This window comes from Odontesthes bonariensis, chromosome 7 (assembly GCF_027942865.1).
Source record: "Odontesthes bonariensis isolate fOdoBon6 chromosome 7, fOdoBon6.hap1, whole genome shotgun sequence".
Classification (NCBI taxonomy): Eukaryota; Metazoa; Chordata; class Actinopteri; order Atheriniformes; family Atherinopsidae; genus Odontesthes; species Odontesthes bonariensis.
Window position 1 is genome coordinate 14,494,313 of NC_134512.1, and position 14,730 is coordinate 14,509,042.

The window sequence follows — 14,730 nt, forward strand, 5'->3', positions numbered from 1 at the left end:
AGGGCAGTAAGCCTCTATTTATAATACGGGATCCCACTGCTCAGGGTACCCTGCAGTTCTAGCTGAATACTTTTTGTTCAATCTGCACTCATTTTAAAAAGAGCTTAATCCTGTTCCAGTTTCAGAGCAAACAAAATGTTCTCCTTATCTGACAGTGTCTCAGTTATATCTTCCCTTCGTCTTCCATGACATCTTTAGGGAAGCATATCTGTTCGAGACACTGGTCACTGGTGCTATCGTTATTGCATTCATTTTCAGCCTCTACATGTGTTTTCTTTCTCACATCTTAAATGTCTGTTAAATGCCAAACGTTAAATGTATCCTGAAAGATGCATCTCCCGAAAAAGGGCACATAATGGGGACACTTCCTCACAGACATACTTATGTTCTGAGGCATGCGCCATAATGGTGGCCTTGATATGCATGGCATGCCAACAAATAGAAAAACGACATTACAGACTACATGATAAGAACAGAAGAGGGTTTTAATGGTTTTAAAAAGCATAAGGAATGGACAGCGTACACTGCACTTCGCAAAATGCAGGCGCATAAAGACAATTTTGGTGAAATGTTTTCGCTTTCTGGTGGTGTCTTTGCTGTGGCTGTTGTGTTTTGTTCAACACTGTCATGTTTTTCCCCTCGGGGTCACCATAATGAACTCCTCACTTATTGCGTTCATCAGCAATGTTTTGAATCAAGGTGTGAAATACTGATCTCTTCTTAATCTTATCCTCAAATGCTTGATTGAATAATTCACTGGTGCACACAGTTTTCAGAGAGTTTCTGCAGGTCATCAGAAGACAACGGTGCACACTTTAGTTTAGCTGCTGAACGTTTTTCGTCGGATTTTGATGTCACTGCAGCACTTGATGACCATCTGAGAGACATTAAACAAACAAAAAAAAACAGAGTGATATGTTAGGTGCTTGTTTTTAAAGTAGAGAAAAGTTTCCAGCTTTCAAGACAAATATAAGCATTTTTGTCCCTCTTTGTTAAAACTGTATTTTAAAGTTACACCCTAAAGGGCTGGTGGATATTTAAACACAGTATGTAAATAGGAAAACTGAGATAGCACTTGGTAGAAAGATCACAATATTGTTTAATTTTAGCCTGGATGCATGATAGAGAAGTCCTTTATGTGTGTTTTTGGGTTATTGAGCAAGCCTCAACTTTCTTTTTGGCAAGCCTGGTCTTAACATAATAAAACGGACTCACAAATAAGATTCCTAATCTAAATGTTTTAGATTTCGTTGCTTATGGAGAAAAGTGGGCTTCATCTGTTGTTTAGATATCCCGTATGTGTAAAAGTTGGATAAAGGTATCCTCCCCTCAGAGTGTATTGCAGCTTTAAACAGTCCACAATGCCTTGCGGTGTCCCAGTTCCAACGCGATGTATTTACCAGCAGGAGTAATGAACCAGGGGAGAGGAGAGGGGCATTTTCCGCAGCTTGCTGCTGAGACCGCAGAGGAATAGCGCCCGCAGAGCACGCACGCAAACTTTAGGACAGCGGCTTTTAACGTCCTTTATCTCATTTTGGAAGCGTTCGCGCGCTGCTACTCTGGTTTTGAAACGTGACTTTGTTGCAGTTCGTCGGAAGTGATTTATTGTGCAGTGGCGAGAGGGGAACAACCTTTTGTGGATTTCACGCTTTTACCTGTGTTTTCTTCCCAAACTTCCACCCGGAGAGGGAGAGCTGAGCTGAATCTTGTTTGGGCCGTAAAAGTAGGGCCATCACGGACTTAATTATAACGGACTGCGCCGCAGCTGAGGCTGCTGTAGTAGAGAGGCGGAGATAACGGAAACATTTCTGTAGTGGAATAGTTCTGCTACTCTCTGAAGCAACTACAAGCCTTTTACGCCATTACTCCTGCCTCCACACCGACTACAACTACAGAGGTTGGTTGTTGTGTTTCTTTTTTCTCTCTCGTTTGTTTGCTTTTGTCTGTCATGATGTTGGGTGTCGAAATATTAAGCTTAGAGTGATTTTTAACCACCCCCCCCCCCCTTTTTTTTTTTGTGAAATTCACAACTATTCTAAGTTAATATCATGTAGTTTTCTCATCTTATAGTGTTCCCCAATAGGCCAAATGTTTAACTCTAACCCAGCAGGACATTCACCAAATGTTGTGTTTTACACTTACTGGTATATTACAGATGTTTCTCATCAGCTGCAGCATCATCTACAAATGTTTCTAGCTCTCGCACTCTGGAAAATCTTCATCAGTCATTTTGAACAGCTGAATCTGACCAGAAAATAAGCCACAGTTCATCTTATGTAAAGCACCTTTCCTCTTCCATAAACGCAGCACCCAGTGCAGCAGACCAACCTGTGGAGTTGTTGCACTCGGACACAAGGTTTAATGCCCCTGACAGAAGTTTGCTTGGGTTGAGGAATAGAATCATGTCATTTGGTGGTCTTTGCTGAATTCACTTGTGTTGGAGCGGCATGAAGGAAAGGCTGAAAGCAACCACCTACAGACCGGAAAGAAAATAAATGTGGCACTTTTTGTTTGTGACTGCCATCCCAGCTGCTCCTGTCAAACCATTTAGTTTCATAAATGCTCATATGCAAGAGAGTGAGTCGGCTCCAGATGATGTTTTGCAAACCACAGTAACATGTATAAATTGGCTAGATGCCTCTTGTAGCCCTGCTGTGTTGCTGCTCAGCCTCTGCCCTGCTGCAGGAGCCTGCTGGCTCTTCAAAGCTGGCCAGTGAGCAGTGAATATGGCAAGGGAACAAAGGCAGCATTATTGCTGGCTGAGCGTGCCGTCCAGATGTTCGAGATTCTACCAGCGCTGACCTCCCAAATGGGGGAGGCTGCTTTAGCTCCTAATAGTTTAATATCAACCAGGGGGAGAGACAGAGGAGTATAGCTTCAGGGCGGGGGCCACTGAAGAGCTCAAAGGAGCTGTGGGTGTTGTGTTAGCGTGACTGGATGTGGGATTTTTCCCCAAAACCCCTTAAAAGTGGGGCAAAGTAACACTGGCCAGGAGCCTGGTCTAACTTGTTTTATTTAGTTTTCATTTTGAGGTGTCTTTGTAGCTTTAGGCCGTTGACTTACAGCTCATTGTTCTAACCCATTAAGATCTGTTTCAGCATATTAACACCTCCATCCAAAGCCTTAACTGGTTTAAATGTATTCAGTTGAGCTCACTGAGTCTTTTTGTTCCTATTTAGTGACGACACAATGTCCCCTCTGACGGCTGACTAATTAGCAGTTATCTTTATTAGAAGCATTCAATCTTATTATTGTGTAGCAGCAAATTAGACATGAAATAAGTTGTGGAAGAACACGATGATCATTAGAAAAGGTGGTTCATCTATTTTTGTTTTTCAGAAATGAACTGGTTGCGCATTTGAATTATTCAGAATGTTTCTGACAAGTTTGGCGGATCTCAAATGATAATCCAGTTTAAATAAACTTTTGTGTAAGATTGGATGCACTGAGTTGAACTGTCATTGCATACCTTTTACTTGTTTCTGGGCTTCCAAGATCACATAACTGAGAAGGACTCATAGCTTTCTTATCTCTTAGTCATGGCCAGTTGCTTTCTCACAGCCTAGGAATGCATCCTCTGGATGTTATCAGTTCCCTCTCCAAAGGATCAAGGCCTGTCTCTGGTCTTAACCATGCTATGTAATGTTTACACTCTCAGACCGTATTGTATGCACACTAAGCTGGCATAGCTGTGATGAGGACCTTCTTTGACTTGGTTACCACTGCAATACTCACTTACCACAATGGCTTCATCCCGTCAGCATGTCATACATTGACTGCAAGCTCTTGGCAAGAGTTTAAACCGATTCAGGCCCAGAGATTAGATGCATTTCTGTAGTCATTGTGCATGATGATTATTTGGGAGAACTGAAATGGAAGAAAGGGATTCCTGACAGTTTGTTTCAGCACAGTCACCAGCAGCAACTCTACAAAACCGGCGCCTGTCTCTGGCTGCTCACAGAGATCCATTTCACAACAGATCTGTTGTCAATTACAGCGGAGTATGAATTACTAGTAGTTACGTGCTTCTCTATAGGGGGCGCAGTTTGAATTAAAGTTTGGTAACCAATCGGTGAGAGGGTTTCAAGCACTGGACCAATGTTGCTCCAGTCTAAAAGTAATAGCCTTTTGTCTTTGAGTAACAACCGTGTGGGGGAGTTTTGGATGACATGAACCTTTTTATAATGAATTTGTTTTTAGGAGCGTCTTTGATATGAATTCCCTCTAAATAATAATGCGCAAAGTTGACCATGTTGTTGCATTGCCGTATTGTTGAGTGCCTTGTTGAACAATACTCAGCAAATGTTGACAGGAACCAGGATAGCATTTCTTTGTGGAGCCAGAACATGTTAAACCTTAGTGTTTTCCTTCTCCATCATGTTCACTCTTGGGTTTTGTTTTAATAAGAATTTAATTTGCCACTAAACTACTAACCTGCCCTAGATGGAGGTTGGTTTGTGATGCTCGACAGCTTGTAAAGCCTCTAATTGTGCTGCAACAGTATTGAGTGTTTCTTTTTGGTGTATATTACTGAGATATATTAGTTGTGTCGAAACACCCGCAGTAGCATATGGCAGAAGGTTTACACCAGCAGCCCGTTGAAGCCTTTTCCCTGCCAGCTTGGTGTGCTCCTGTTGGTCTGGAGAACTGTCATCAGCAGCCAGGCAGGCACGCCGCTCAGTGCTGCTCACACACTTCACTGCTCAGAGAGGAATGCACCTCCAGTCAGTGTTGTTCAACACCACACTGAAACAATTAGTGCTATCGGGCCCTGAAGTCATCTGGATTTTAGGTTTTGCAAGAGTTTATAATCTCAACTGAGCTTTAATAGAACTCACAGAAATCCAAGTGCTCCTCTGCCTCATGAAATGCTACTCTGGCACAAAGCAAGCTGGACAAATCAGGAGGCGGGCATCCCCCCAGGCTGGGGCTTTGATGGGCCAAAGGAATGGAGCTTGCAGAGCTGAGGATGGCACTGTGCCCTGCACCGCTGTGCTGGTATCATCAGTTGGGTTTTTTAGGTTAATGTTAATGAATACAAATGCTACGAGTCTGGACCAAAGCAAGTGACCTTTGGAAATGGCCGGCGAGTCGTCTTGAGCTCCTGTAAAAGAAGATTGTCATTTTTTTCTAATGCCAGAGCATTAGACAACACTCCATGCTGTGGTATTTATAAATCCCCCAGTCTCATATATCATTAGTCTTAAAGTGTTGCTGTAGATGATGGTTTTTTTTTCCATCTCAAACCCCTTCCCCCTTTAGTGTATCCAAACTCCTTCTCCCCAGCTGATCTGCTGTGCCTGCTTTGTGTCAAACCAGCTCTATTACTGTTTCCACATCCCTTTGCAAAAAGGGGTTAAACAAAATGGTGACAATGTTTTTGGGTAGTACACTGAAAATCTCAGTCTTCTTTTGTGTGAATTTTTTCCAGTTCCTCTCCATCCCTCGGCTTTTTACAGCCATTTAAGGACTGTCTGAATGAGGGACAAAAGTACTTTCTAACCATTTGTGAGTGTGCCAAGAATAGTGTGAGCAGGCGACCGACAAGGGGGCCGCTCTTCCAGCTATAAATGCACGAAGGATTAATACAAAAGTGGCCCCGTTTTGAATGGAACTTTGTATTGTAATGGTTTTGAAAAACAATTGTGGAATCCTTAACAGCACTTATCAATCAAAAGAATCAAACCTTTGCTGTTTTCACTTTCCTAAATGGGAAGATTTGCTCTTTTGTGTGGCACTCTGGGCTTTGGACTGGAAACATGAGCTTTTTGTAGATGTCACCTTGAACATGTGAAGTGTATTTTTGTTTCTTTTTCACAAGACAACTAGAATGATTATTGTAACACCCATCGGTCTTCCTTTGGATTCTTTTGTTACCTCGAAGTACCGCTCTGTGTCTTGAATATATTTTTTAAAAGCAGTTGGTTGAGGATATGACAGAGACTGGTGTGGATGACTTTGAGAGTCTGGATAGGGCACATGTAGTCTGGGGGAAGTGTAATTGCTGGGGAGACGGCGCACAAACGGACCATTTGACACAGTGCTGTAGGTGCACTGAAGGTTGGATTCGTAGAGAGTGATCGGCCGTTCATTCCGTCTTTGTTGACTGTCCTTGAGAAACATTTTGAACGACCTCTAAATTTAGATGAGTGTTTTATATATGTTCTGTCAATAGCTATTCATGTTTTGATTTGTAGATCTGATGTGAGGAACCAGTCTACATTTGCACATACGCTTAACTCATATTGTGAATATTTAAGTCATGTCAGTAGAAGGCAGGGCAGTTTCATAAAACAACAAAACAGAGTACACAACACAGCCTCAACAACATTTCAGTCTAAACAAACAAATTTAGAGGATGCAGCAGTGAGACCGAAAGCAAATCACCATAACCGAATGCAGCAGCATTCAAGAAACGAATCAAACAACATTTAACTAAACACATTTTTAGAAATGTTGTTTTTCTTTTTTGGTGTTTCACTGTATGTCATTTTTGGATTCGCTGTCCTGCTCCTCTGGAAACGGCCCATTAATATCAAAATAAAAACTTTCTCTGCTCCTCTGTGTTATGAATCTTCTTTCTCTCTCCACATTTTCAATCCCTTTGTATTTTTGTTGTTTCTGTGTTGCTGAACAAAAACTTATGTGGTCAGTGCTTCCATCCGATTCTCAGTACAAAGGCAGGAACTGGGCTTGAGAATGTCTGCTGGCAGATTCTTCCTGCACCCCCAACAGATGTGCACCTATTCATAGAGAAGAACAAAACAACAGTGTTACAGCTAGGTGGCCCTGGCGTGCCTGGAGTTCAGTCTCCACTGGACTGTTATTTACCTTTTTATGCTACTGCTAAAATAGCCTGATTCTTCCATTTAAGTTTTCTACCTTTTTTTTTTTTTTCAAACTACTTAAGCTTGCAAGCATAGAAGCCTTGTAACTTTGGCCTCGAGTACATCCTGACTAACTGCTTCCTGTTTTTTCCCTGCGTTTCCTCCACAGTGAATTAGCCCGAGGGTTTTCAGCCGCCCTGCATCTCTGCAGTCTTCAATAATGTTGAGGCCAACTCACCACAACTGGCCCCCTCACTTCTGACCCAAAATGGAGCTCAAAGTCTGGGTGGACGGAGTCCAGAGAGTTGTATGTGGGGTCACAGAAGCAACCACCTGCCAGGAAGTGGTGATTGCTTTGGCTCAGGCCATAGGTAAATATTCCCGTTTTTATAGAGGCTACAGCAAGCAGACCCGAGGCACAAGCTGTCATGTAGCCAAGTTATTATGTCATTGATCTTTTCTTTTTTTTCATTTTTTCGCATACACATTTCTGATGTTTGAAGAATTATGGTGTTTCTATCCAAATATTTTCTGCGTCATGTTTCTGGACCACATATTTAAGTCTTATCAGGATCATACGTGATTAAAGAGGGCTACAAATACTGTTCGGTAAACAATGTTATTTACATGTTGGCCGGTGTATGTATGACTCGCATGAGATTTTTAGGTTGCACTTCCCCGGCTCTAATCTGTGTTCAAGTCTCGGTAAAATGCCAAGCTGCCGTTTTTTGCAAACTAAAAAGAAGTCCTGATCAAGTAAACAACTATCATCTTTCATGCCTACTCGGTAAGCTCCTGCTGAGATGCAGTGGGCCATAATCGGGAGCTATATTGGTACTTTCTTGGATTTAAGCGCCCCGCTTTCCCATATGGCTCCTTCAGGAACAGGGAGCACTTGAGCATACTGTATTGACATCACTTCCCACAAAGCGCAGGGGAGGAGGAGGGAAAGTCTGACTCATCCCTCAGTCTCCTGCCAAACTGTGAAAGCAGCACTTCTTTCTGAGCCCCCTCCTCTGCTTCTCCATATTTAACACATACTGTAGACACCATGTTAAGTGATCAAACATCAAGTATTGATTTGGGGCTTTGGACACAATCATTTCTACAACTGTACAGACAGAGATGCTTCTTAAATGTCAGAGTTTCTCTAAAGAGCGTGAAGCAATTTATCATAATGATGCAATCGAATGTGAAAAGGTTCTGAAACTAGTTGATAACTAGCGGACACTAGACACACTACTTGCAGCCTCTCTTGTTTAACTGCTCTGTATTGCATGACTCCATGTTTTATAAAACTGATAAAAGAGCACCAAACTATCTGCTTCTGTTTGACTGTCCCCTTCTCTCGGAGTCCATTTCTGATTTCTGTGTTGCTTTCTATTAATGATGCCATACGATTATCTAATTTACTTGGCATTACCTTTGAAAATGAACACAATTATGTACAGTGGCAGAGTAAGCAGCATTTAACTGAGCTAAAGTGGATAAATTCATTTTCTTAATGCAGCAGATCTTAAGTCTTAGTCAATCAATGTATCAAAGTTCAGAGCACTGTGAAACTACCCAGAAACTTGTCACATATTTGAACTTTGTCATGATTATGCAACTTTCATGGATTATGTCTTTGTCTTTAAATTTATAAACAAAAAAGGAGAATGACAGCAACCTTAAACACATTTACACCTCGACTCTATTTGGGGAAAAATGTATGTTCAGCATTTTTATTTGGTCAAAAAAAAAAAAAAAAATGGAAAAAAAAAATAAATAAATGAACAAAATGTAAATGTGAAACAAAACAGTTTTATTTAATAGCTGAACATTCTGGCTTTGAAAAATATACCTAAAAGAACATGTATAAAATTTCAAGTAGATCAAGCAGAGGAAAGAATTGTGGAATCCATAATTATTTTTTCTTGGCTTAATGTAAAGCAAAAATTGCAGCGTTTTTTTTTTTTTAAGATGCAATGTAAGAATGTTCAATGTATTTTATTCATTACTAAATACAATGGTTTAGTGGACATTCTCCAAGTATGATGATTTTTGCGAGGGGTTGTAATTAATTTGCATCTGCAGAAAGAGGACATTTCGGGTATGAAAGCCAATATGTTTGTAAACCAAGCCCCCAGTGTTGAAGATAAAAGTCTGACCTTTCTTAGAAAACCAAACTCTTATACGGGTAAAAAATTTTTACCCATATATGACGATTTTAGTTGCACATAAACTATACTGTGGCTTTAAGTACAGTATATGTTTCACGGCTACATTTCTGCATGTTTGCTTGTGAGTTCATCTAACCACCTTGTGGTCAAAATTGCTCAGTCAGTCCTTGCATTTTGGAATCACCTAAAACTGTCACCTAACGTTTCAAAACTTTTTTTTTGTCTAAATGTGTTTGTTGTTTACAGGTCGAACGGGGAGATACACTCTTGTTGAAAAATGGCGGGATACAGAGCGTCACCTTGCCCCTCACGAGAGCCCTGTAGCTTCTCTGAACACCTGGGGTCAGTATGCTGGCGATGTTCAGCTGATCCTGCTTCGCACGGGCCCATCACTGACAGAGCGACCCCCCTCAGAAGGCCCCCCTCTCAGGGGGCCTGAGCGCGGGCTGTATCGTCAGAGTCTCCCGCCTCTTGCAAAGCTTCGTTACCCCAACGATCGCTCACTCCGTCGGCGTGAACCACGCCGCAAATCTCTCACTTTCACGGGTGCACCCAGAAGCCTAAGGGACATACTGAGCGGAGGCCGGATTGGTGAGGCCGAGGGCAAGCGAAGACTTCTGATGGGAAACGGTGGAAACCCACACCATGCAGGATTGGGCTTTGGGACAGCTCCTGCTGGCCTGTGGGCCTGTCGCATGGAAGATCTGGTCAGACTGGTGGGCCTACAGAGAGAGACTCTGAATGTGCTGGAGAAGAAGTTGGAGGCCTATGAGGCTGAGCTCCAAGTCTGGGCTGAAGGTCGAGGGGGCCGAGGTGGAGGATGCACTTTGGGACTGGTCGGAGGGGGAGGGTTGATGGAGGAGATCCTGAAGTTGGAGAAGCATCTGAAGAAGAATGAGGTGGAAATGGAGGAGGAAGAATTCTGGGCCACTGAATTGCAGATTGAGCTAGAGAGTGAGAGACAGCTGGAGGAAAGGCTGCAGGAGCTACAAGGACGTCTGCGGGGCTGCGAGCTGGAAATCAAAGAAAAGCTGACAATGGTACAGGTGTGCAATCAGTCAAGAGACTTTCCTGGAATATAATGGAATAAAATCATGCTGTTAATATTGCAAAGTTTCTACAATCTTTCCTGGAATGTTAGTGTATTTTAGTTGGCTACCTCCTTTTTGTTAAATTTTCAGACTTTTTGTTTTTGTTTTACTTCTAGGGTGTGGAAGCAGGCCTGGAAGAGGAGAAGCTACAGAGAGAGCGGCAGGAGACCCAGTGGGTCAGTGAGGCCGAGGCACGGACTCGGGTCTTCAGGGTCAAGACAGAGTTGAAGGCCCAAGAGAGACAGGCTGTGCAGCTGGAGAGCAGCTGCAGGGCTGTGGACAGATCGCTTGGCCAAAACGGCAAGAAACTGCAGGTGAGACATATGGCGAGAATATAAAAGACCCGGCCACTCACTCTGCTTCTGAACTACTGCACACATTTCTGGCCATCATGAAGAAAGTTTACTAGTCTCGGGAGTACAACTGCATATATTTTAAAGTATTTTTAAGTTGCATAAGGCCTTCTGGGGCTCCGGAGGGAAAACTCCTGTGTCAAAATCAGATAAGCGAGCCTGAGGAGTAAAAGTTTTAAACTGAGCAAATGTGTTCGTATGAAGTTAGAATTATGCGAGCTTACTTGGTTTCTGTAGCCTGCTCCTTATCTCTGCTGGAGGCTAACAGCTCGAGGCTACAAGAGTAGCCATTAGCATAACAGAACCAACCCTGACCTGAGTTGGTAGTTGAGTTGAAAATGTGTCATTTTTATTCTTATGCTTTCGGTCAAAAGGTTTTTCATAACCAAATGGTAGACGAGCAATTCTCACTCTGTAAAGCTGTAAAAGATCAGGTGTATGAAATGATGTGCAGACATTGTGGTTAAGATTGGAGCTGCTGGTTTGTTTTTCACTTGGGTCTGTTTCATTGAAGGACATGCAGCATGAGCTGGAGCAGCTCACCAAGGAGCTGAGGCAGGTTAACCTGCAGCAGTTCATCAAGCAGACAGGAACCAAAGTCACAGTGCTGCCAGCTGAACCCACTGAGGATGAAACTACCAACAACAGTCATGTTATAGGTAATGAGATTTACTTCTGACATTTCCTTCTCTGGGACAGCAGGAGGCACTTTGAGCATCCCCAGGTCTCTAAATGACAATTGAGGAAGTGACTTCTATTCATCTAGTTGTTGACAGAAATGCCAGAGAAGTGTGATAGATTAGAACTGAGCCAACGCAGGAGAGATGAGATTTTTAGTATCCCAGAATGCAGGCTGTTTGAGGGTGGATGTTGCTCTTTGGTTTGTCATCATACATGCAACTATCAACTTATTTTATTTTGTTATCAAAGAGCAGTCTCCCTGCATCAGTGAAGTCATTCTGTCCAAAAAAGCACCTATTACTTTGTAGCCTCGTGTCTTGACAGCCTGCTGAGAGAAAGTGACTCAGTTCTGTGTTCATGTGTGTGAGTGTGGGTTAGTTTTTTAATGCAGAGAATGAGCAGAAAAAAACGGTAATGAAAAGTACATGCAGTACCAGTCTTTCTGCTCCATTTAAAGTGGAAGTAACAGGCTGCCAGCCAACAGTGGCCTGGGTACAGACAGACTTAGAAGTCATTCATTCACTCTACGTTCTCTTTCTACCCTCCATCCGTCCACCATGCGGTCCCAATGATGTGCTCAGCAGTTTCTGTGATGAGTTCCTTGGACCACAGCTCTGTCATCCTACAGGAAGCCAGCAGAGAGCTGGCACATAAACTAAGAGCACCCAATGTTTAGAGCAAGGCAACATAGGCTATGCACGAGTAATAGCCAGATGGTTGCTAAAAAACTTTATGGTAATCCAGTACTGAGAAACAGTTGGATATAACCACCAACTGTTCATATGACCTTGCAAGCAAAGAGCTGGAAATTCAGCTCACAGTTTATTCTTTTAATCAAGTTTTGTAAGCACTGAAACAGAAGCATTATCCTACAGTAAATACAAAAAAACAGCATACGTGTATTAGATTAAGCTTAATTTTTCAAACACACTTCTGAATATTATTGCACACTAACTTAGGAGGGCTAAAGCAAATTGAAAGATGACACTTTTATTGTGTCAATGCTTTGTTTTGGATGTCATATTTGACTTAAGGTGGTGCACTGGTCGTGTGAGCATTTTCTAAGTATATAGAGAAACAGAATGCAGCAATGGTACAAGTGTAGCTAAAAAGTTTTTACCTATTAGCATTTAGTCAAATCTAAATGTTATCCATCTTAACTTGAATATGTCTCCAGATAGTCTTTCTACTGCTTGACACGTGTTATCATTTTATTGTTTATTGGATTGGGCTTCTTAATTACACTTCATACTAATTGTTTTAGATTATGAAAAGTAATAAATGAGTGGTGATTAACCTCATGTAACCTTCCAATAGATTTGTGGAAATGAAGTTAGGCCCTATTGTCTGGTCATTAACTCTACTGCATTGTCTGATTTTCTGCAAAGCTCAGTTGTGCCCCCTGGTGGATTCATAGCAGGAATATAAGATATTGCGTCACTTGGAGCAGTGCATGAGGGGCTTGTTTGTTTTTTTTATTATTTTCAAAAAGAGAATTCATCTGGAAATGTAATCTTCCTGATTTGAATTAGAAACAAAAAAAAATATGTTTTAAAAGAAGATCAACTGTGTCCAAATCTTTTGACAAAGTTTATTCATTAGCTTTGAAAGAAGATTTTAATGGGGGGGGGGGTAGATCCCCTTTTCAGGACATCTCCTAAACATTCTACAGTCTTCCACTGGAGCAGTTTGAGTTGTCACTTAACAGAACTCAATTCGTACCAGACAAATTCTGTTTGGTCAGACGGTAAAGATAGATTTTAATTTTCTTTCTGTCACACCTTTTTCTCTGCAGATTTAGTTCCACTGACAGGCTCACTGAAGCGTCCCGTTTCGTCCCACGCTATGTCCAGTCATCTCCGTGTCCTCCACAACCCTCTCAGCTCTGGACTGAACCCGGAGGGCATCTACGTGTGACTCTTATGAACTGATGTGTAAGTCAGTATCTAAGGACAGGATGTCTCCGTAGCACATGACTATGCATTTATTTTTTTCTTAATACCTGAAAGCTACTTTTGGTGGGAAGAAACAACCTCTGAATGGAAGTTAAAGAGCACTTGTTGGAAGTAAATGATGGTTTAAAGCTATGGCGTCAAACAAAAAACACAGCAACACCTCCATGTTCCCTGGTGCACAGTCTCTGAACATGTTACTCTCTTAAACGTCTGGCTGTTGTGGACTTCCTATGTAAACATATCCACTTGTTGTACTTTGACTCTCACTTTAGTACCTGCTGTATGATTTGTATTGTTTTCTTCTTAGCATCTTGATAGAAAACCTTTGCCCTATTCATGAGAATCTTAGTATGTGAATCTGTATTATTTTTCCGGCGTCACGACTGGCTCTCATATTAGTGAAGGATCCATTTGTGTCTGTAGTGAAACTGTGAACCTATTACTGTGCTCTGTTTGCTCGACTTAAAACTATGCACAAGTGGTTAATAGTTTTGTTACTGAGGAATGTTACTGTCTGTCCTTACCAAAATGATAGCTTACTGTAAATGTTTTATTACTTTTCAGCTTTACTTAGCCAGCTAGTATATTTTATGACAAAGCTCTGCATACGCAGTTACAAAAATGCAGTCTCTGATTCCAGCAGTAATTGCTGCATATTTAAACAGTGTTAATTATCCTCTTAAGCTGATTTATTTTTTGTTGTTGTTGTTGTTTTATGACTACACAGTATATTTTTGAATGTATCATGCTTGTTTTTCCTAAGTATCACGTGGCCAAAGATTAGCGGGTCTTATTGCATGATTGTGTTGGCCATATATGAATATGCAGAGTACCCGTAGTGCAGTAAATCTGTTGATCTAAAAATGGTGGCATGTAATCATAGAATGAATGGTCACAGGTACAGAGCGAATTAGATTTTGAGTCGGTGATGAAAACGGATTGGGTGCGCTTGTCCGCATGCATGCGCATGCATTCAGAATAATCAAGGTTACAAGACACTCCTAAAGCATAGATCAACGATGTACGTTTGTCTGTAAGTCAGTGGTTTTAGAAGTAAGTGTTTGTGTGTGTGTGTGTGTGTGTGTGTGTGTGTGTGTGTGTGTGTGTGTGTGTGTGTGTGTGTGGCCAGAACAGCCAAGTTACAAAGCCAGTCTTAGGTTGTAGTTCAGCTGCTAAACACGTCAAAGTGCCTTATATTCATTCCACAGATGGCGTTTTGAAATAATGTACAGTGAAGATTTCAGTGGGGACCTTGAAGGAATGATCATAGTGAGTTAGGATCACATGTCAGTTGATATTAGTTCTGAACTGCGACAAATGTTAAAAGCACGACAACAAAGAAAAACTTTTCTTTCTTTTTTTCTGTCAGTGTTTTGTAGAAATGTCAAAGGAAAGAACACACTATTAGTACTCTGTGTTTGCCACTGTGTTGTTACCATAATACAATGTCCTGTAAAATGTATTAACACTTAAGTAGTTTTTTTTTCTTGTCTTGCAACAGATGTGTACTGTAGTTTCGATCAGTACTGTCACATAATTGTGGTCACTGTTTACAACTGCATATCTTCTAGACAACTCTTAAGATGTCGACTGTACGTAACCTGATTTTATTTTTCCTGCCTTACTCTACTGCAAAGTGTGGACAGGTGTGTATGTTTGTA

The 14,730-nt window shown here is 41.6% G+C and overlaps 1 protein-coding gene across 2 annotated transcripts; it reads left to right on the forward strand.

Annotated features, from left to right (window-relative positions):
* Positions 1–1,383: 1,383 nt before the first annotated feature.
* Positions 1,384–14,167, forward strand: rassf8a (Ras association domain family member 8a). Of its 2 annotated transcripts, none has more exons than XM_075469575.1 (6): positions 1,384–1,897; positions 6,997–7,198; positions 9,236–10,035; positions 10,197–10,394; positions 10,948–11,092; positions 12,910–14,167. In XM_075469575.1, exons 2-6 carry the CDS (start codon positions 7,096–7,098, stop codon positions 13,029–13,031), a joined length of 1,368 nt encoding a protein of 455 aa, XP_075325690.1. In that variant the 5' UTR covers positions 1,384–1,897; positions 6,997–7,095; the 3' UTR covers positions 13,032–14,167. The 2 variants fall into 2 exon arrangements, with proteins under 2 accessions (XP_075325690.1, XP_075325691.1); XM_075469576.1 differs by having other exon boundaries at positions 9,236–10,029.
* Positions 14,168–14,730: the final 563 nt, after the last annotated feature.